This window comes from Triturus cristatus, chromosome 9 (genome assembly GCF_964204655.1).
Source record: "Triturus cristatus chromosome 9, aTriCri1.1, whole genome shotgun sequence".
In the NCBI taxonomy this organism is placed as follows: domain Eukaryota; kingdom Metazoa; phylum Chordata; class Amphibia; order Caudata; family Salamandridae; genus Triturus; species Triturus cristatus.
In genome coordinates this window covers 1,057,658,844-1,057,680,775 of record NC_140592.1, presented here as the reverse complement: position 1 = coordinate 1,057,680,775, position 21,932 = coordinate 1,057,658,844, and the positions used below count along the sequence as shown (strand labels likewise).

The following is a 21,932-nucleotide window of genomic DNA, read 5'->3' as shown; positions in this document are numbered from 1 at the left end:
AAAGCTAAAACATGCACGCGTAGGGACAAATAAATGCACGCGCATGTGGACATCCCGACGCCATCTTTGTGCACATGCACATGCATTTTTTTTGTCCGCACGCGTGCTTTTGCTTTTCCTCCCTCCCCCTGTCGGCCCTCTGCACCCTTGCCACAAGTCCTGCGAGGGAGGTATGGGGCTGCGTGCAGTGTGTGCTCATGTGGCATGCCGTGGTACACTAACCTCCTGCACGAGGGACAGCAACATGTATCCCCCAGTCACTCCCTGCACACTTTAAGTATTGCACACTTTAAGTATTGCGCACACGGTGTGTATATGTGCATAATAAAATTCTAATGAGAGGCGCCTGCAACTGGATCTGCGAAGTGTGTGAGGGCTTGCACACTGTGTGTGTGCATGTGTGTATACCTGGTACGTCATGGCGGATTCCAGACTTATTGCACACTAAACACTACTCACCCCCATCAATACAACAGCTGTATAGGATGGGCAGTTAAAACCATGCACGTATGCACACGCAGGGTGTAATACTTTCCACAAACTGTCATCCTGACTTTTGTATACCGCCCTGCACTTGTGCATACAGAGCGGTAGCCTGCACACAAACACTACCCTCTGCACAGATCAAACATGGAAAGATTGACAGTGCACAGCGCCACCCGAGGCTTTCCACCATGTGTGCACACGCCCACCATGTGTGCACACGTCCAATAAGTGTCCCCTCCGGTTTACTCCAGCTGTTCCCAATTCTCAAACTTAACAGGGTTGCCTATCACTCGATACTACTTCAGCTAGAACGAAGTACACGACCATAGTGCCTAGTAACTCCCCCTACTCACCCAGCTGCCCTTCCCCACACTAACCCCACTACCCACTGACAGAGGCCTCTGCAACACAACATATCCCCACACAGTCAGACCCCCAATACATATACTGAGACCCCTGCTTCCCTCGACTTCACCTTAGGGCTGGCACACTTCGTGTACAATCACTTATCGACCAAGGCTGTCCTCCTCTGCATGTTCAACACCGCATAGTCTTCAGCGACCCAAGGGGCAGGCCCGCCACAGTTATTAATGAGGTGGACATACAGGTCTTAGTTATCACACACCATGGTTTTTTGTGTGGCCCGCTCCGTGTCAGCGTCCCTCGGTGCAGTGTGCCAGCCTGCTGTGGGCATCAAACTTGCTCGGCGCACTACAGCCTCACGTGCACAGTGACTCCACTGGACATGCCTATGGTGCACTTATTAACGGTGCACAGCAGGCAACCGTCGTAGGACATGGTGCTGCTCCATCCCTGTGCACATTCATGCTATACCATGGATTGCCCCCCATCCCCCACGATAGCAAAGAGCGTCCTGTTCAGAACACTATATGAGGGGCACACTTGTTTACCTGTGCCATGTCGGTGGTGGACATTAAACGCACGCCACAGCAGGTCCCGGTGAGGTCACTTCTCTCACGCACACTGGCTGCGAGTCTGGCAAAGCGTTCACATTTCTATCACAGGCCTGGCCTAGGCCTGTAGAGACCGTCGAACACCTAATATATTATGAGGCCCACCTCCTGCTCTTCTCAGGGACTACCTGCATTACCAGGGCTTTCCCTGCAGTCTGTGCTCTGCAAAGGGCCTGTGTTATGGGGCTTGCATTCCGTGTAACAAAAGGAAAGCAAGTACTTCTGGGGCTTCTGTGCACCACACGGGCCTGGTACTTCATGTCATACCCTGCATTCCATGGTGCTAATATGAATAAATGCAGTCTGCCCTCCCCCCCCCCCCCCCTCTCATTCCTTACTGGCAGGGGCATCCCGTGCAGTCCTTGTGGCACAGAGGACTTTCGAACTGCATGTGGTTTCCTTTCGTTGTAGGTAGCACAAGGGACCCACTACCTGCCTCAGGCATTGCGTACATCCCAGTTGATGCAAGGGACCTGCTTACTACCCACGGCTCCCATGCATTCCGAGTAACTACTGTATGGGAATTCCGTGCGTACCATGTAACACAAGGGGCATACCTACAGGTGAAGACACATACAGGGGCCCCATATATTGTCTGGGGTCTTCTCCTGCACTAAGTGTACTTACTACAAGGAACCTATGTACTTTGCAAGACTACATTAACATTCCAGTGAGCCTCTACTATATGGGGTTTCACTCAAAGGGCCTAAATACAATCCCGTGCTTCCTTGCATTACAAGTAGCACAAGAAACAACGTTCAAAGGGGGCACCCTACCTCCCTGAAACTAAAGCCGCCATTCCCAGCCAAAGGCGTCCTTTTGCGTTCCCGGGAACACAATGGGCGTATATGGTGCCTGGGCTCCTCACCTACACTTCCTCTAACACCTGGAGTCGACTCGTAATACTGCACAACATTCTAGGAAATACAAGGGACAGCTACCACCAAGGGCTTCTTACATTTCAGGTTTTGCAACAGGCCATCTACAATCTGCCACTTCCATACATTCCAAGTAACACAAGGGGCCATCTACCACCTGCGACTTTCAAACAGCAGATCTTTCTATTTCTGGGCGACGTTCTTTGCAGTCCCTTCCTACGAGTCTCGGTTGGGGCTTGGGGTGGGAGTGAGCGATAGATTGTAAAATAAAACAAGCACTGAAAATGCAATAGGTCTTGCCTTTGATTAAGTTAAAGCCATGCTTTGCTAATAGTATTGTATAGCAAAGTAAATCGCTTTAACTTAATTTAAGGCGAGACCTATTGCATTTTTAATGCTTGTTTCTAGAGCTGTCCACAGCTGGACCAAACAGGTGTTCTTGATCGAACAGCTGATTTAAAATAGTTGTTTGCACTTCCTGTTTAAACCCCGAAATGCGTAACCATGCATGTCTGCGGAGTAAGACACTGGTGTTGATAGATCTAGATGGAGTGTTTGCTGCATCGAGGGCACATTTGATGGATGCATTTGTAATTAACTTGCCCCTCCTGGACCAGATTGTTGGCTTTGGCCTTGTATTGGACAGGTAAGTGTTGGATAAGGTCTTCAAGCTCATCATAGTGAGCCCTGTCATATCTGGCAAGTAGTGCTTGCACGTTAGCTATCCTCTAGTGGTTGGCTACTCGTTTACCTGATGCATCCAGCAGTTTAGACTCTTTGCACATTTTCTTGCATTGGACACTACCAAAGAATCTAAGGGGAGTTGTCCTTTGATGTATACTGGATCTTTAGGTGCAGGCTTATATTTTTTATCAATCTGAGGATCGAGAATCCTGGCCCTGACAGGGTCTTTAAATATGTCTAGTACATGTTTAATGACACCTTTGAGCAATGTGTGTATTGCTTTTTGTGACTGAGCAAAAGTGTCCAGTAGGAAGTCTTCCTCCATGTGGTCGGAATGTAGTTCCACACCATGGAATTGCGCAGCCCGATCAATGAGCGGACTAAATCCTATACTGTCATCTGAGGGGGATGGCTTAGATGGGTATGGGTCTGGATCAGGAAGGTCTGGAGGATCTGTGGGGTCATCATAATCGTCCCATGTATCCTGTGGTGGGGTAGAGTCACCATCATCCGGGTCATGTAAGGGATCCTTACCATGTCCACCGTCATCCCCTAAATCATTCTCATCCTGTGGTGGTAAGGGTGAGCATGGAGACAGTCTAGGAGAGTGTGTAGGAGAATCTATAGGAGTCAAATGTTTAGTAGGAAGAATAGAAGAGGGTCTCAGGGGTGAAGTTGAAAAGTCTCTTTTCTCCACAGGTGCCTCAGGTGTGTGTGAGGTATCAGATTTCCTCTTCTTTGTTGGAAGACTAACAATATGGCCTGTTTTAGGGTCCACATGTAATGTTTTTTGTTTCGGATCGAAAGGATCTGGCCAAAACAGTTCTTCCTGCTCGTCTCCTTTCGGTGTTGATTTTTTCGGTTCCGAGCGTGGTTTTGATTTTGATTTGGTCTCTGTAGCTGTAGGAGGATTCCTCTGCTTCTTTGGCTTTGAAGTCGGTGCCGAGTCGGAACTTTTCTTCGGATCCGAAGATTTTCGGTGCTTTTCCAGTTCCGAGGCCTTATGGTCTTTCGGCACCGAAAGGTTCGATGCCGAGGCCTTCTTGGATGTAATGGAGATGTGTATCCCCAATTTCGGTACCAAAGGTGTTTTCTGGGTACTGATATGCAGCTTGCTCAGTCCCGAGCTGCCGGAAGGCTTTTCCTTGGTCTTCGGAGCTGGACCCGCAGGTGGGGCTTCTGAAGTTTTCTTTCGGTCTCGACTAAGGCCTTCAGGCGAAGTTTTGATCGGAGCCTTCTGTTTTTCGGGTGGGGCAGGGACGTTTGTACTCACTCATTGACCTGGAGTGATGTGGTCATCGGAGTCGTCAGCTTCGGAGACTATGTCGAGCTCCTCCGAATCCTCTGCCTCTGGAACGTTGGGCCTTCATCGAAAATGTCTTCTGGCACCTGTGCAGCCTGTTGCGCCATAACGTGTCATCGAGCCCAGCGATCACGGATGGATTTCTTTGATCGAAAAGAGGCACAGGCTTGGCAATCCTTTTCTTCGTGTTCTGGCGATAGACAACGGTTGCAGATCTTGTGGTGGTCACTGTGTGGAAATTTAGCTCCACATTAGGGGCATTTTATAAATGGAGTCCTTTCCATTAGCCGTAGGCCCGAATGGAGTCAATAGGCCCAGCGGCCCGCGTTGATGACCGGAATCGAGGATATGGGAATGAGCGCGTCGTTTTTTATTTTTTGTAACTGCGATCCTGTGGAATCGCAGTGAAAAAGAATTTTCATCTTTTAGCCCCAACACAAGGGCTGGGGGAAGGGCATCCCTACCATACTCACTTAAATTATTTTAAAAAATATATTTTCAGGACCGAAGACCATGGTCCTGAGTGCTGCAATGGCTGCCATAACATTTCTTTCCATGTTGCGGCCAACCTTGAAAGCCCCCTCAGCCAATCAGAAGGCTTCATTTTGTTTTTTAAATTTCAGCCCAACGTTTTAGATCGACATACATCTTGAACCTTAATTTCTCAAAAACTACTGAACAGAATTACACCAAATCACAAAAAGGACATTTTCTGGATAAAAATCTAGCTTTCTGTCAAATTGCGTATAATTCTGTTCAGATGTTTGGGCTGAAGTGGTGTCTAAAATCCACAATTGGGTGGCCAAGATGACGGCAGAGTAAGTCTCACTTCGTGCTCCTCCGCTGCCCAGACCATATAAGTGGTGATCTGAGGTGGTCCAGACATAAAACCGCTGGCAAATCCCAACAACCACACATCGGAGACACCTTAAGTGGCGGAGTGACTAGATCCGTTAGGTGGATTGCCTCCTGGGTGTCCACGGCCCCCGGAGTGGCGCGTAGTGGTCCCATCAAAATGGCGGCTGCCTGACTGCATGTCCCTGGAAAACTAGTGCTGCTGCTGCACAGACGGACTCTTGCGGCCGGGCACACTGGGATATGACTGTGCCACCGACTGTTGCTGGCCCCTTTGGGGATCCCACCACTGAGGCACCATCCCTCTGCAAGCAGGAGGAGGGAGACCGAAGGTGGAGACACCATCTGTTGAGGAGTGGCCCAGAGTGCAGATGCCTCCGACAGCGTGGCGAGGTCCCATTCTCCAGAATTTTGTGAAGGCATCTGGAAGCCTCTGCATCTCTCTATGGCAACATACCCCCTGCAACCGAAGAACTTCGGGAGACCACACACACAAGGTCCCAGCCACATCTCCCCTCACTGCGGGTCCTATATTGAGAAATACCCTTCTGACATTCCCCACCTTATATACTGAGGACAACTGAGGAAGGCAAGAGTGCCATCCACTGCGGAGCAGCCCAGGACACAAAAACCTTCCATATTGCTACAAGGTCCCAGGTCATGGACTTCATAGGCTGCACCTGGGACAAGTGCCTCTCTCTACAAAGATCGCTCCCAGACCGCTTCATCGCCCCTGCTGGGACTTACGACTCACTGCTACGGACAAAGAGGATATGGGAGGCCCCCTGTACTGTCCCCCCCACTCCCTGCCCCCCGCACCCTCCACCCCTCCAGACCCCCCCCCCCCCATCCCCAGCAGTGTGAACCACCAGCATGCATGGGTACAGTCCAGAACAGCCATACAGATAAGGTTGGTGAACTGCCCCGGGGATGAGTGGGGGGGGTGGGAGGGGAGGCGAGGAGGTCGGGCAGGCCTGGGCACCCATACCTGCTGCACCCCACGAGCATACTCATGAGGAAAGGGAGTGCGATCCACCTGGTCCACTGTCTTATGTGACCTCTACAGGATATGCATTGCCTCGCTCAATGTGACCTCCGTCGAATTCCTGCTTTTGCCTTTTTCTGCGGCACCCTTAACTGTTTTGCATACGCTTGCTGGTCATCACTTCTCCGTCTTATCCGAGCATTGTAGCTGATGGGATAGGCTCCTTAAGGGAGAGCCTAGTCAACTGCTGGGACACAGGACCCCAATGCACAGTGGGGCACCCAACTATGGCTGCGGCTAAAAACAATGCAACCAATTGGTGCGAGAGATGTTCACCAGCACCACTTCGACCTCTGCAAAAGACTCAGTTGCCAACCTATAGCCTCTGTCGCAACCTGATGCCAAGGGATCTCCTGATTCAGACCAGGCCAAAGTGACCCAGGCCTTCTTGGACTCCCTATTTGATTCCCTAAAATCTGAAATTCAAGACCTCAATAAGAACCTTTCCCAGGAGATGAGAGAGTTGAGACATGACCTGATCTCAGTAGGTGAGGTGGTCAGCCTGAAAGATAATGAAACCATGCGGGGGAAGTAGTGGAGCTGTTATGCTAGTAGATCATTCGCCTAGAAGAGCAACAGGGCGGCCTTTAAGCCTAGGGAGAGGATCTCGAAAACTGGTCCTGCCGCAACAAGTGTCTCCGAGGAATCCCCACGGCAGACCCAGACGATCGAATGTCAAACCTACAGATATTCTAGCCTGTGTACATGACTTTCAAATCCTAGAGGACATTCTTCAGATAGTGAGAGCCAAGCAACCTACCCAGTTTCAGAGCCACACCATCGGACCTTTTCAGGACATCTCCCTTCTCACCATTCAGCGCCACAGGGACTTTAAACCCGTTATCGACTATTTGCGCTCCAAGGAGGTGTCCTACAGTTGGGGTCATCCCTTTAGACTGGTTTTTCAATCAGACGGTCAACTCCACCAAATCAAATCCCTCACGGATGCCTGCTGGCACTGGTGGTACCACTTCATGAGACTGACCGTGCCTGCGGTATGTGCCTGGACGTCTCCTACCGGAATGAGCCACTCTATATCCCAGGTACCCCAAGTTGGCACTGGAAGGGGAGCCCCATGCCCTTCTCCCAAATAAAATAACTCCTTCCCCACTACAGGGGTTTGTAAATAAAACAGGGGAGCCCATTTTTTTTTTGTTTTGAAAATACGATCCTGTGAAATTGAAGTAAAAAAAAAAATTTTTTTTTAAATCTTTTAGCCCCAACACTAGGGCTGCAGGGGCAGCGTATCTCTACATGCTCCCTTAAATATATTTTTTTAATGCTGAGGGCCACCATTCAACGGTGATCTTGACCAACTGCTTTGACCTTTTTACACCTCATACTAACAGCCAAGGACAATGGACTTTCCCACAGCTCCTAGGGGATGCTTTTTACTGGTTTTCACTCCTTCTCTGTTGGCCTGCTTGTGGCTTTCTACGGCAGGCTACATTGGTCCGCACATTGTTAGGTTGCTTTCCTGTATCAATGCCCCTCACTTTGACTTGTGATAACCCTCCACAAACTGTCCCCCTTCCTTGCTCTCCTGGAACTTAAGATGATAAGCCTCAATGTTTAAGACCTCAACAATCCTAATAAATGAGCGGTGATCCTTTCCCTTCTAGAGCAAACGGGCAGTGACATATGCCTCTTAAAAGAAACAAACCTACTTTCCAAAGATATCCCTAAAATGCGGTCCCATTGGTTCCCATGCCAACTCTGGCCCTCAAGCTCTTCTATAAAGGGCGGGGTGGTGATTTTTTTCTCAAATGGTTTTAAAGGGGTGATCCTATGTAAGGTAGCTGAAGTCAAGGGACGCCTAATGGCATACAGACTTAGGGTAAGTACCTTTCATTTTATCCTTGTCATCTATGCGTCCAATTAACACCGAAAGACATTTCTTACTTGCGCCCTGGCGACTGTGCTCAACTCCCCTGATGCTGTCATACTGATCTGCAGCGATATAAATTTAGTAATGGACACTGACATGGAATGCTTCGGTCAAACCAGGGCCATCGAGGCTCAGGGTCTACGCTGGTTAACTGACTATGGACTGTAGGATGTCTGGCACAAATTACACCCCACCACAAGAGATTACCCATTTTACCCCACGGAACACAAAACCTATGCCCATATTGACCACTTTCTGTCAACTCCAGCCATACAAGCCCTAGTATCGGATATATACATTGCTTCCGGTCTTTATCCGACCAGGCTCCGCTGTCCTAGTTAACACCTCGACTCCAGCCATCCCAGGACATCATTCTGGTGCCTCAGGGACTACCTGCGCTAATCTCAGTCCATGGCGGACTCTCTCCGAAGGGTGATCGGTGACTATCTCCACAATAATGACACAGGGGAGACATCTTTATCCTCCTTTTGGGAAGCTTTGTAGCTAGTAGTAAGGGAGGAATTCATGGGTATCTCAGCAGCAGACAATGTCGGCCAAAAGAAAAAAGACAGAGCTTGGAATAGACAGTCTCAGAACTTGAAGCTATATAGAAAAGAATTGATTGGACCCCAGGGTATGGAGAGAACTGGAAAAGTCATGGCTACTCCTCAAATGCTTAGACCTCGACAGAGCGAAATATGCAATGGCACGCTTAAAACAAATTCTATCTAGGGAGCAATCGCTGTAGGCGAATGCTAGCACACCGCCTTTGGGCCACAATCCATTCTGGGTCAGTTCGGGTGATGCAAACTGGCCCAACAACTGAAGCGAGCACCAACGCACAAGTAGCATCTGCGTTTCAGACTTTCTAATGCACTCTATACACAGGCTTCGATAGCTTTGGCGAGTACCCCTTGTGCTACTTACACCATGTCACACTCACTCCCCTCCCGACCGGGACTCTGAGGGACTGGAGAAGCCCATTTGAATAGAGGAAGTGATCTCGGCCATCACCCGCTTAAAATCGGTGAAGTCCCCTGGGCCCAATGGCTTCTCACCACAATTCTGCATAGCTTTTTTCCCAGGAGCTGGCTCCCTTGCTCACACGCCCTTACAAGTCCTTTGCAACACAGCCTCCCTCACTGACTTCATGCTCAAAGCCGCAATTTCCATAATTCTGAAGCCTGGCAAGGACCCAGGACTTTGTGGGTCCTATAGACCTATTTCCCTTCTGAATATAGACACTAAACTATTCACTAGCATGTTGGCCCTTCGCCTTCACCCTTAACCTCAAATGCCTGGCCTAATTGAACCAGACCAAACAGGCTTCATTCCCACTCACCAGTGTAGCGACAACACCAAACGCATCTGGCAAAAAATGGATAAAACCCAAAGATCCCGGCGAGAGGCTCTACTTCTCAAATTTAGCAGTTGGGTCTGCTGTATCTACAGTGCCCCGCAGGCTTCAGTAAGAGACAACTGGGTGACGTCCTTGCCCTAGCCTAGGCGACAGGGTACTCGTCATGGGGGTCCCCTCTCCCCACTTCTTTTTGTCTTGTATATGGAGCCCATAGATCAGCGGCTGTGGGACAGCTGTTCCTGGGATTCCCTTTGACCACCATCTCTTAAGCCTTTTCATAGTTTATGAAATCTTATCTATCACTGACCCGATGTCCTCGCTCCCCATAATTGTGGAAGGACACCAGGCTTTTGGGGAGGTCTCTGGATTTAAAGTAAATATGCTGAAGTTTCGGATCTTGAATCAGTTTCTTTTAGAATGGGCAATTGACTCCATACCTTACCTCGGTATCAAGCTGGCTGGATCTATTCCTAAGACCATATCCATCATCTATGTCGCCTTCACCTCGCAAATCCGCTGGGACCAACTGGAGTCGCCTTCGCCTTTCTTGGAAGGGCAGAATATCGGCGGTCAAAATGACAACGCTACCACACGTTCTCTATCTCTGTCAGACCCTTCCATTAATCCCGCCAAAACACACTCTCTGTTCCTTTCGACTACAAATTAACAAATTTATTTGGGTTGGAAAGAAAGCCCACCTCCACAAACACCTACTCTATCGATCGACACAAGAAGGCGGAATGGCAGTGCCCATGCTACTGTGCTACTACCAAGCCTCCTAGCTCAGTTTCCTAGGAGAATAGAACTGATCGCTCTCTGAAAAGCATTGGTGCTTCATGGACCAAGCCGTAGTGGGCTCCAACACATAGAAGGAACCCTGGCTTCCCCCTAAGCATCGGACAAGTTACTTGCAGGTGACTAACCCATCATTCACAGTGTGGGACGCTGTAGCGATTAGTGCAGGCTTGACTACCTTCCCCTCCCCTAGAACCCTGATTCTGTCCATCACAGATTTTACCCTAAGGATGCAACAAGAGGGGTTCCGGCGCTGGCGGGAGATCGGTTGCAGATGTATAGGATGCCTATTTGATACCCAAGGGATCGTCTCCTTTAAACAATTGAAATCTGACTACGTCCTAGAAGAAACAGACCGTATCCAATACCTCCAGGTACAACACTGGGTGATGCAACCCAACATTAAGCCCCAAGAAGGAAGACCTATGATACCCTTTGAAAAGTAGGTACTCCTTAACAAGGATGATTAGCACCTTATTTCAGAACTTTACGCCCTTCTAGGTAAAGGGTTTTCACTGACAACATACAAGGGGCAGATGAGATGGGAGGCTGAGCTGGGCAGAACTCTTTCTCCCAAAGAGTGAGAAGACATCTACTATAGAGCCTAACACATGGCACATTACCACACAAGCACCGAAACTGAATAGAATATAGTGTCATACTGGTACCTGACCCCAGCGACACTCCAGGCATGGGACGCTCAAAGGAGTACTGGAGGGGATGCGGGGAAACACTGGCACGTTAATCCATCTTCTGTGACACTGCCTGAAATTAACCAGTTTCTGGGATCAAATCCTGACAGATACTGACCACGCCTCCAACACCTCAATTCCAAGATTACCTGTCAACACTATGCTGGGGCTTCCTAACCCCTTGAACTATCCGCTTTGCTCGAAGCCAGGGGGCAAATGACACTAGATCTGGGGCCAGCTCATCAGGGGAGTCTTTCCCTATGCAGTACTGAAAGGATCCATGATTATACCACTTAGCTCCACAAACTGTGGTTGTTCCTGTGGAGACACTGTCTTTAACGGTTGATCCAAAACACAACTCTTACCCCGAATTGTGGGTGCCTTACATTAACATTCCTTTCTACGAATTTTGCTAACTGACATGCCCGACCTACCTAAAGTTGCTTCACCTGCTCGCAGAAGCCAAATCCACTGAAAGCTCGATTCTAACCCGACGTTGCAGAGCACTATATACACGTGAATCCATCTAGTTAATCCCAATATGCCACCACTACAGGCCACTTAGCTATTTCTAAGGAAGGATATTGGGGGGAGGGGGCATGTTTGATTGGGGTATTTATGTTCAATTATAAAATGCCTAAGCGACGCTGCCGGACCCAGGGTTGTAGGCAGATAGCTGTGTTAATGAACATACTCCTGCCTCAATGAATACTGGTGCCCCCCTGGGTTGTTGGTAAGTAGCTGTGTATATTACTGACCTGCTATGGCCATCATAAACAGAATTGATCCATAAAATTCACTATGGGGAAATTGTGTTTTGGGCCTCCCCTTTTTCTCAGCCCTGCTTGTTGCATCATCCCAAAACTTTCAAGAAGAAGTTATGCAAGATTAATTAGATGCAACAAAGTTATTGGCAAACTAAAAAATCTATTTCCTATGGCAACTAGGTCCTAACTTGTGCAATATATATGGCAGCCTTTTGCTGCAGAGGGAGTTTTGAAAGTGTTTCTATGTTTCTACTGGTTGACGTAAGTAGCAGTCAGTGATCATCTTACTGTACCAGCCTTTTTAAAATTTCTTTTCCAGGGATATCAAGCATCAGTCCAATGGTAGTTTGAGCGTTGATGATTGTAAGAGTACTGGCTCATCGCACTGATATGAATTTGAGGCATGTTCAAGCTTAACCTATTATAAATGAGGAGCTTCTTAATTCTAAAAGTGTTTAAAATATGATAATCTAATACTGCTGTCGGAGGATTACAGTGAGAGCACCCCGAATAAAGGAAACTTTTAGCATAATAGTTAAGCAGGAAACTGGTCATTATGGAAGCCATATAGATATGTATACCTGATTTTGGTATGATCGAAATGTCTTTTCAAGTTCTTCTTCGAGGTCTTTTGCTCGTGTTCTGCAAATACAAAAATAAGTCAAAACAAGATAACAAATTGCTTCAAGAGCATTCTGAGTTAGAGAAGAAATACCTATAAGTGTGCAGCTCTTCAGCAGCATGATAAATCTTTTCATCAACTTTAGAAAGTTTTTCTTCCTTTTGTAAACGGTCTTTCTCTTCCACTGTTAATTTCCTAAAGAAAAAAAATGGTTATAACTTAGAATCAAATGTAATAGTTTTACCTGTGCTGTAATGCACTGCTCACCTTTCATTTAAAAACAGATAGTTAGTTACTTTTCAACCATATTATAAAACTAAGGTTAAATACTACTTCGATGCACTCAGTGCAGTCCAGTGACAGGATTCTGGAAAACCTTTAAAAAAAGAGGTTTTGAGTACCGTTCGACCTGCTAAAAATGTGTGGCAAATTAACACCATTTGGCACTGTCCTAGCTTGAGTTCTGACTTGTCTGTTCCGAAGATTAAAACCATTCAAGCCTCAGACCAGGAGGGATGAGGGTGGGTTGAATGGATTATTGAGTACTACAGAGGGTAAAGTGACACTAGTAAATTTCTCCTGCCTCTAGACTCAAGGGGTGCCCAGAGCATCAAGACCAGGCTTCAGAACATATTTTGATAATCAGAAGTAACATTTCTGGAGTCATGATCATCGATGAATCTGCTCCCACAACTCAGACTTTCTCTCTTGGTCTATACCTAAAAATACAGACAGATTAGGGGAACAATTGAAGAAAGGGATGGGTTGAGTCTACAGGAAGGCATCTAAAGTAAAGGGCCGGCAGAGAGTAAGTGGAACATATTAGTTTGTCCAATCCCATTCACTAAATGAAAAATGTTGCACCACTCAAATGAGCAGTTTGTGAGGAGTGCCCGAACAAACTAAGTGCCCGCTTGTGAACTTATTTCTTCACAGCTTTGTTAACATAATGGCAAAAGCATAGTCCATGCTCCCAAACATGTGAGGAAAAGTATACTGTGCTGAGCATCTCCACTTGAAAAAATGTATTATCTAAAGAGTGGGTATCGCTGCCCATGCATGACTCAAAGTACTTACAATTTAGGTTTTGCCTGTCAATGAACACATCCAATTTTGGAGATCTCAAAAAGTGTAAAGGCAGTATTCTATTTTCAATTTCTATAATGTGAAGCATTTTCTTGGGATCCCAGGGCAGTCAATAAATGTTAGGGTTATTGTCATTTTCTGTGTTCTAGAATATAGTTGCACTGAAATTGTCTTCCCAACACTGCCATTCAGCACTTTAGTCTCTTAGGGTAGAAGAATTCAAAGATTACTCCAAGAGGTAGCATAGGGGTTAGAAAGAGTAACTTGAAAGTACAGGCAATTCTTAAATTTTAAATAAAATATATTTTACAGATAAGTCGTACTATATCTACACAAGAAACCCAAGTAAGCACAGAAAAACAGAAATGCCTACTACCTTTACGGCCAGCATACAGGGGTGACCTAATGTATGGCCAACCAAGTTCTTCACTAGACTCAAAGTCCAGGAGCCACTGGTCAATGAAGGGGGTAATGGCTGCTTATGTGTCCTATACTCCAAAGGTGTGATGTTTATGTGGTCTGTGGGTAAAAGAGCCTGCTGTGATTTTCCAGTTGGTGGTGGTACCCAAGGAACAGGGGCTCCCACACTGGGCCAGGGCAGTAGTGAGTTGACTCCAGCACGGGGCCTTGGCCATCACTTTAAACTGCAATGTCTTCAGAAGAGCATGTGATAGAAAGGTGACCAGGTGTCAAAGCCACCTGGCGGGCAAAGCTTTGAACGACTTGTCCTTGCACCTCAGGACCAATCGCTCCGGCAATTCAGGACTCAAGACCTGGCTGTTCGAATGAACACTTCACCATGAAGCAGATAGCAACTCCATCACCGGTCATGTCACCGGTGACATGACATGCTTTACAAATCCTTGACTAAAAGTCAGAATTTCTCAAAACTCATCAGACCAACTGGAGAGGCAAGTACAGGCTACTCATCGGCATAGGGAGTGTAGGGATGATGCAAGCTCTCACCTTTCTCAATTGTGAAGGTGATGGATCAACTCCTCATCCCAGATGGCTGTTTTGGTTCCTAGATCACAGGTCAAACAGCAAGATGACTCCACAGACACCTCGGACACAGGCCCAGTGTGGAAGGTTAGTAGCAATGGAGTACTAGGAGCTCCTTAGCATGAACCAAATCTGTGAACCAAATACTCGCTGGGAATCCAGTTTTGATCTTCCTTTGCTGGATGGACTTGGCAGGGAGGCTGCACCTTTTGTATTCCATGGGACAGCTCTGAAGTCTATTAGTCAGTAAACAGGAGGACTCATGAGGGGCTTGCATGATTGTCAAACCCAACGGGGGAAAAAAGCACAAGGTTGGTTAGGACGTCCATGGGATGGGCAGAACAACTTTACCAAGCCATTCACTGGGCTTTCAACCCATCAGCTAGAGGAATTTGGAAGGTGGAATCTGTCAGAGACAAAAGTTTTCACTCTTACATCTCATCTTCATAGCCATACTCCGGAAGGGTGTCAGTGGGGAGAGGTGATCATTGCCTGTAGTCAGAAGTATGTGAAGGACAGTCCCAAAGAAGGTTTACTGTTTGAGGGAAGACAGAAATTTTTCTAAGATCTTCTAAGACATTAAGATAGACCAAAGCGAATACTAGATGCAAAATGAAAGTAAGCCCAACTCCTGCTGTACCTAAACTAGTTGCTCAGAAAAGTAAGTTTTTGCACAACTGCAAGCCTATGAGTAATCAAAGTGCTCTATCCCTTAACAAACCAGTTTTATGCTGCATCTTGCCATTTCAGTCAGAGGCAAAGTCCATCAAACAGGAAGAACCCCAGGTATCTGTTGTATCTCCTCTTCAATGTGTATACGCCGCCTCTGTCCCATACCCTCTTATCTTGACTTATAAAGAGCATAGCTACCTTAAGGCTTCCCATTGCTGTGAGAGTCAGATTGTGCACCTATGGTACTAAAAAATGACCCAAAACTACTGGGAGAATAGACATGCTTGGAGACGCTTTCTGAGTCTGATTTCCTCCGACACCCTCAATTCAATGGGTGCATTATTTTACACGTATGAAGACAACGCACAAATGATTTTCAGACTGGCAGACCTCAAATCTTCATCTACCAAGAAATGAAATTAGAGATTTTCTCCCCAATTTCGTCATGATTAAATGGATGGCCACAGACTTTCTAAACCTTAACCCAATAAAACAGAGCTCTTAATACTTAAACATACCATTGACAAATGGAAACCTAAATTATTTTAAATACCATGGGGTGTCCACCACCCCAGTTAAAGTGGCGCACATCTTACGGATAATTACTGACTCATACATCGTTGGAGATCCAGATTTACAAAGTCGTTATCTTTTACTTGTGGCACATAAAATGGTTGGGGAAATTCTCCAGTCACCAGATCAGATTGATAATGGCCCCGATACAATCACACTTGAACTATGGAAATTCTATATATCTGAGTCTCTTTTATAAATGGTTACATCTTCAGCCTACAGATAATGTTACACCTAGGCTCTAACAAGAACCAAGCATCAAGATTATATTACTCCTATTCTAAGGTCCCTACTGTGGCTACCCAGTGGGAAAAGAACAGTCTTCAAATCTCTTGTCATATTGCATTATATCATCTATTTACCCACCCTGAATTTATGACTGCCACATTTCAGCTGTACATTTCTAAATGGGTTCTGCGTTTCTCCACTTAAATCTTGCTAAGCATCCCTAGTTTTTAAGCTGCCACAGCTCAAGAATGAAACAACCTTCCTCTTGAATTATGATAAATCTTTTCTCTACTCAAAAAAAACAGTTCTAACCTTCGAGGTGTGTGTCAACTCCTAGATTCATCTCCTAGGTAACCATGTTCCAGCTAAGGGGCAGTGCAGGTAACTTATTTCTACTGGCCTGAATTTACTTACCATGCTCTTCTGACATTTAATTCCTACTTAGATATTGTCTACATTTACCTGGGTGAGGTATAGAGAGGTATTGTATAGCAATTATTCCCACATTAATCAAGGAGTGTGGCCTTTTAGTCAAGCGGTGCGTAGACCTAAGAAACTGGGTTCTTACCGTAGGTTATTAAAAGAGTACATTGTTCCTTCAGGTACCTGCATGTGCTTGGTGTGAATTACTTTGCTTACCACAGGGGATGTGCATGGCTTCTTCATCTTGATAATTTGAGGGTGTCAACCAGCAGAGGCTTGCACGCTTGATCTTTCTGAGGACAACAGTGGACACAGACTCTCTAATGGAGAGGGAGGCCCTACCACAAACGCAATCAACTCTATGAAATCAAGCCATACAAAATTTAGAAGAACTTGCCTATTCAACTTTCTCTTCAGGACTCTCCAATACCCCATCACCATCTTAATCAAGGTCTTCTGAGATGAAAATGGTACAGGGTTTTTAACTGACTCTAGGACTGTTGAAGCTTAGTGAAACTACTGTTGCAGGCAAAATGATAACATTGTTGCCAAAGTTCTCATCAGCGAGAAGGCACGCAGTACGAGAACGGATGCAGAAAAGAATTTCAGCTCAAACTCATACTATGGGGCATGGAAGTTACCATTAAACTGAAAATCAGAGTTTTTGAAAAGACAAAGGAATCGGACAACAATTTAGGCTCTGCACCTGATTTGTTATGGAAAATTTCCACTAAGGACAAGTTCAAATTACTGAAGACACGACCATGTCAAAGTCCTGATGAAAACCCCACAACTATTTCAGGGTTTGAAATGAGTTGACCCAAGCTTCTGGAATAAGATTCCTGCAGTGTGCTTTAGGAGGATTTCACATTATTAGTACTCTCTTTTTGACAACACTTCAAATCAAAGTTTCCAGAGCTACATACACTGGCAGGAGAGAACAGACATTCAGTTGGAGAAATTTAAACTTTCCGCCCAGTGTTTAAGATTTTAGTAGGGACTGGTCACATATGTCATAAGTATATATGTTTATATTGTTTTTTGCACATATGATTCTTTGGAGATTCAAGTGTCGTTTTGTAATCTGTGTATTTATATTGTTGACAAATAAGTTGTACAATCATGTGTTGCCCTTTATTATGACATGACTAAAATGCATCAAACACTCTTCTGAATAAAATGAAGAAAAGTTAAATAAATCACACGGGCCTGTGAATTAGTGACATCGGCTCGTTTATTGTGAAAGTTTTGGATAACTAATGCAACTAGACACAGAGTGTGTATACAAAGTTCTCATCAAAGCATTCCATTATGTTCCTAATTTTTGGGGGGGAAGTTTCACCTATACTTAACCAATCTACTGCATGTCCAAAGTAGTATTTTTTCTTTAGGCCACAACGCGTCTGTTGGTTCGGAAGACCAGCAGTGGCAGTTGGTGCACTACTGAGTGGTCCTGGGAGCTTTATCTGCTCACCAGGACAGACAGGGAGAAAAAGGTGCGTATCTAATGTTACAAAATCTTCGTGAGACGAGCTGACTTAAGAGAATTTCTTCTGAGATGCTCTTCTGTAGTACACCTCATTCAAGCTACTTATTAGGTTCCAGAGAAGACCTAAGGGCATTCGTAAATCAATGATGGCCACACTCTTTACCTAGCAATTCTGTAACCTTGATTTTTGCATATTTGTTAAAAGGAAGAGTGAAAGTGTTAAATGGGGGGGGATACGGCTGGGCCCCTAATATTAGGAGATTCATATTGGAAAAAGCAGCACATAGTCCAATAGCCAGGACTATTAAAGGCAATCACAACTATTGCAGAAACCGTAATCGAGCTTCCTGCTGTTGCTGTGCAGAAAAAAAACAGAGGCCATGAAAATGTGGTCTATATGGCCTCCAACAAAAAATTAATCAACTGAATGAACTTTGCACTTGTTCACCAGACTAGGAAGAGAAATTATTGGCAGAGTAAAGGAATTCTTTGTGGAACAGAATAGTTGTTTAAGGAGTAGCAGTCAGAGTGCATGAGACTAAAGTGCAATCTAATATCTCCCTCTACAAACATTGGCAGGATTATTTCGAGCTTGCAGACAGAGTTTTACACCACAAACATGGTTGAGAATCCGGTTCGCCACATTAACAGTCCCCCCACTCTCACTAGAGTTGTGGAAACCATCATGTGTCTGACAACAGAAAAATTTGACCAAAGGCACAAGTGACATTGGGCCATAGATCTATGGATATCAGACCGTCAGCACTGTTGAAGGAGGACATTCCAACATCATACGTTCCTGTTTGGGACATTTACGGAAAGCCGGTCAGCCCTGAACAGGAAATAAGATTAATAACCCATGGGTTACACAAATACTCCTATCAAATAACAAGCATTATTTTTTGCTTTTCAGAAACAAACTCTTGCTTTGGGGGATTGTTTTTGAAAAAAAAACAAAAATATGCTCTTAAGGCTTACTAAACATGGCGCCTGCATTGCAAAGCTTCAGTACTTTTTGAAGAGTTGCTGTGTATCCTCAATGTAAAGAGTTCTTCCCCGCCTGATTTAGATTTCTAAATTCAGCAGCCTGTAATCTGCCAAGCGAGTGGAGTACATCCCTAGACTGACTTAAGCAGAATGTAGCACAGCCTGTCATAAACTTAATAAGCCCCCAAGTCTCTTGTGACCAGTAAAGAGATGGACTACATTCTGTGCAGACATGTAAATTAGACTAGCAAAACCAATAGTGGAGTATGTCTAAACAATGATCGCTCCAGCAAAAAGGGTTATTTGCAGACATACCGAGTACTCTCTGCCTCTTCTCTTTCCAGTACCTCTGAAGGAACAAATGTCATCACTATCAACCGCTTATGAGCACTGTGCATGATTTGGGACCCTTAGAGTCTCTTGGTGTCAAATAATGTCTTAGCTTGAAAAAAACCTTAAGTTCATCTCAATGCCTAATGGTCTTTATGTTTGACATATGTTCAATCTATTGCTTTGAACGAGGATTTTGATAGCGATGGCTGAGAAAGATACATCCGTAAAGCTAACCTCCCCTTCATTGTGAAAAATACCAATGCAATGTTCAGATAGGAAATGAAACCCTTTGCAGCAGATGGCATCAGGACCTGCATGAATACAGTTAATAAAAATAGATACTGAGTAAATTAGTTTGGACAACGACACAGAGAAAAAAGATTTCAAAGCAAAGATTCTACTGATGCACACAGATGATGCATAAGATAATGATCATCAATGCAGTATTCAGACGGATGTCCACAAAGCTGAAGAGCTTACATTTCTTTGATGATACAGTCTCATACAGTTCTCTATTATGATTATATGTGCCAACTTATCATCAGATCTGGAACCTCAACACTCAGCCTCAAAATACGTATCTGAAGAAGAACAAAGTAAGGACTCTTCTATACCCTCTCTAATCTGAGTCTTTTGGGCTTGAGGCTTTTCTGGCTTCACACCGATTCATGGTTAAATGTCAGAGAGATTAAATCAGCATGCTTATTTACAATCATGTCTCCCTCAAGCAAATGCTGCAAAACCAAAAAGGAGGCAAACTAGTAGAAAATTAAAAACATACCTCAAAATCTTCACCCACTTTTCAGACAATTCCTATACACTAATGTCTACACGTCAAACCCCAAGGAAACTCTAATGCCTAAAGAACTACATGTTATGGCGCAGAATGGGCAACAATGACAACAGATCCTCCTGTACTTAAAAAAGTTAGAATAAGCGGATGGATTTTAGTGGCTTTCAAAATAATTCTTTTCAACTGAACAAGTGGCAACGCTTATTGGAATATCTTCCTGATGTAATATGTGACTTTAGTGAAGATTTAAATTTGGAGAATAGCAGTTGAATTAGTTTCTCTCAGGGTCCTGAAACATAGATTAGTAGTGAGAGCTATTTTTTTTAAATTCATATATTGACTGAAACTGTGAAAACAAAAAACTTTCCATGTAATAATGTGCCCTAACAAAGGAATGACCATAGTTAGAGCCCTGTGTTTAAAGCCAATAATCTGTGAAATGCATCAAAATGAGGAATCAAGTTTGTTAAAGATGAAGCTTTTGCACTACAAATATTTCCCTACAGAAATATACAATTATTTAGACACCCTCTAAAGTAAGAAAATACAAAAGTCTCATCACTTTGACGGCGTACTGAGGGGGCTATCAATCCTCTATATAGTAGCACACCGTTTAATATTTCCATGTGCCATCACATTTTTTTCGCTGACTATTTGCAGACAGACAATCATCCTCTGCGAGACACTCACAGTAATCACAGTCATAATTGCATGGTGTTTATGGTGCAGTCTCCATTGTATGGTTGTTTGCTGACAGAATGCCATCAGCACCTACTAATTTCTTTTTTTTTCATATTCTTAGAGAACATACACTAAACTGATGTTGGGTCCTGATTCTCTTATGATGAATGAGTTGTTCTGGAGGGTTCTCTGCCTCATTTTAAGTAACCAATCCAAAAGGTTTGTTGCAGCTGGGCTTATCTACTTGGTAGTATTAACTTTTTAGTCATGTTGTGTTTACTTCCAGCAGATTATGAGGTGCTAGGGCTTTTAAGTAGAAATCCTCACAATGATGAATATTTTTTTTTTCCATGAACATATCTCCATGAACTAAGGCCATAATATAACAAAAGAAGGTAGACTGTACAAGCAATCCTTTGTATTTATTCCACCATCATCAAAAAAAGTGAATATGAAAGTAAATATGGGACACACTATTGACCGAATCATTACTAATCACCAGAAAGGCACCCACAGCTTGAATCACAGCACCATATCTGGACTATACTACACCCATTCTAATGTTTTGCATTTGAAAAGCTTATCAACCTAACACATAAGGTGGTGATGGTCAGCAGGTAGTCAATAGATTTAGGAGCTATGTTTGCCATTTCTATTGCTTCATAATAGCTCTTAACCAGAAAACAATGTTTACGGAGGAGAATAAATCGTCTGAAAAAATAAACCGATGTAATAATAAAATAAGATGTGCCAAAATGCTTGGAGTAAGCACATGTTTTAAGAAACAAAAAGACAAAACAAATATGATGTAACAGTTATGTAACAAACAAACACAAAGCACTAAATGGGCAGCATATCATAATACTGTGTACACTACAAGCAACATCAAAAATATAAAATACAGTTTCAGCATCATAAGAACAACTGAGATTAAAAAAAAACAATAAACGTGATGTGAAACTCAAATGCTGTGACAATGAAAATATGCCCACGCATGTTGTGGTACCTGTGAAGTTTCAATTCATTTTCTTGATACATTTCAGTCATGACTTTCAGCTTCTGCTGCAGCTTCTGAACATCAGACTCAAAATGGGAGTTTTCGGAGTCTAAAGTCGTTTGCTCTTTTTGAAGTTGGTCAATGCGTTCTGCCAAAAAAACATAACTTTAATGTCACTTGACATCAAGGAGAATTTGGCAGTTGTGTAAATTCTGAACTATGCTGTTCTATGGGAATCGTCCCAGCTGAATAGAATGCTGCACTTACCAGTAGAAGTTCTGTACTTCTGTTTAGTTTGTTTGACAATCCAGCTTCTGTA

The 21,932-nt window shown here is 44.6% G+C and overlaps 1 protein-coding gene across 6 annotated transcripts in view; it reads right to left on the bottom strand.

Annotated features, from left to right (window-relative positions):
- The window catches only part of MIA2 (MIA SH3 domain ER export factor 2), a 635,554-nt gene that overhangs the window by 123,278 nt on the left and 490,344 nt on the right, over positions 1–21,932 (bottom strand). For all 6 annotated transcript variants that reach the window (XM_085626929.1, XM_085626930.1, XM_085626931.1 and 3 more), the window contains exons 18-20: positions 21,623–21,761; positions 12,443–12,544; positions 12,309–12,369 (exon numbers count right to left, since the gene is read on the bottom strand). In XM_085626929.1, coding sequence (XP_085483055.1) covers positions 12,309–12,369; positions 12,443–12,544; positions 21,623–21,761 — 302 coding nt within the window. The remainder of the gene's footprint in view (positions 1–12,308; positions 12,370–12,442; positions 12,545–21,622; positions 21,762–21,932) is intronic.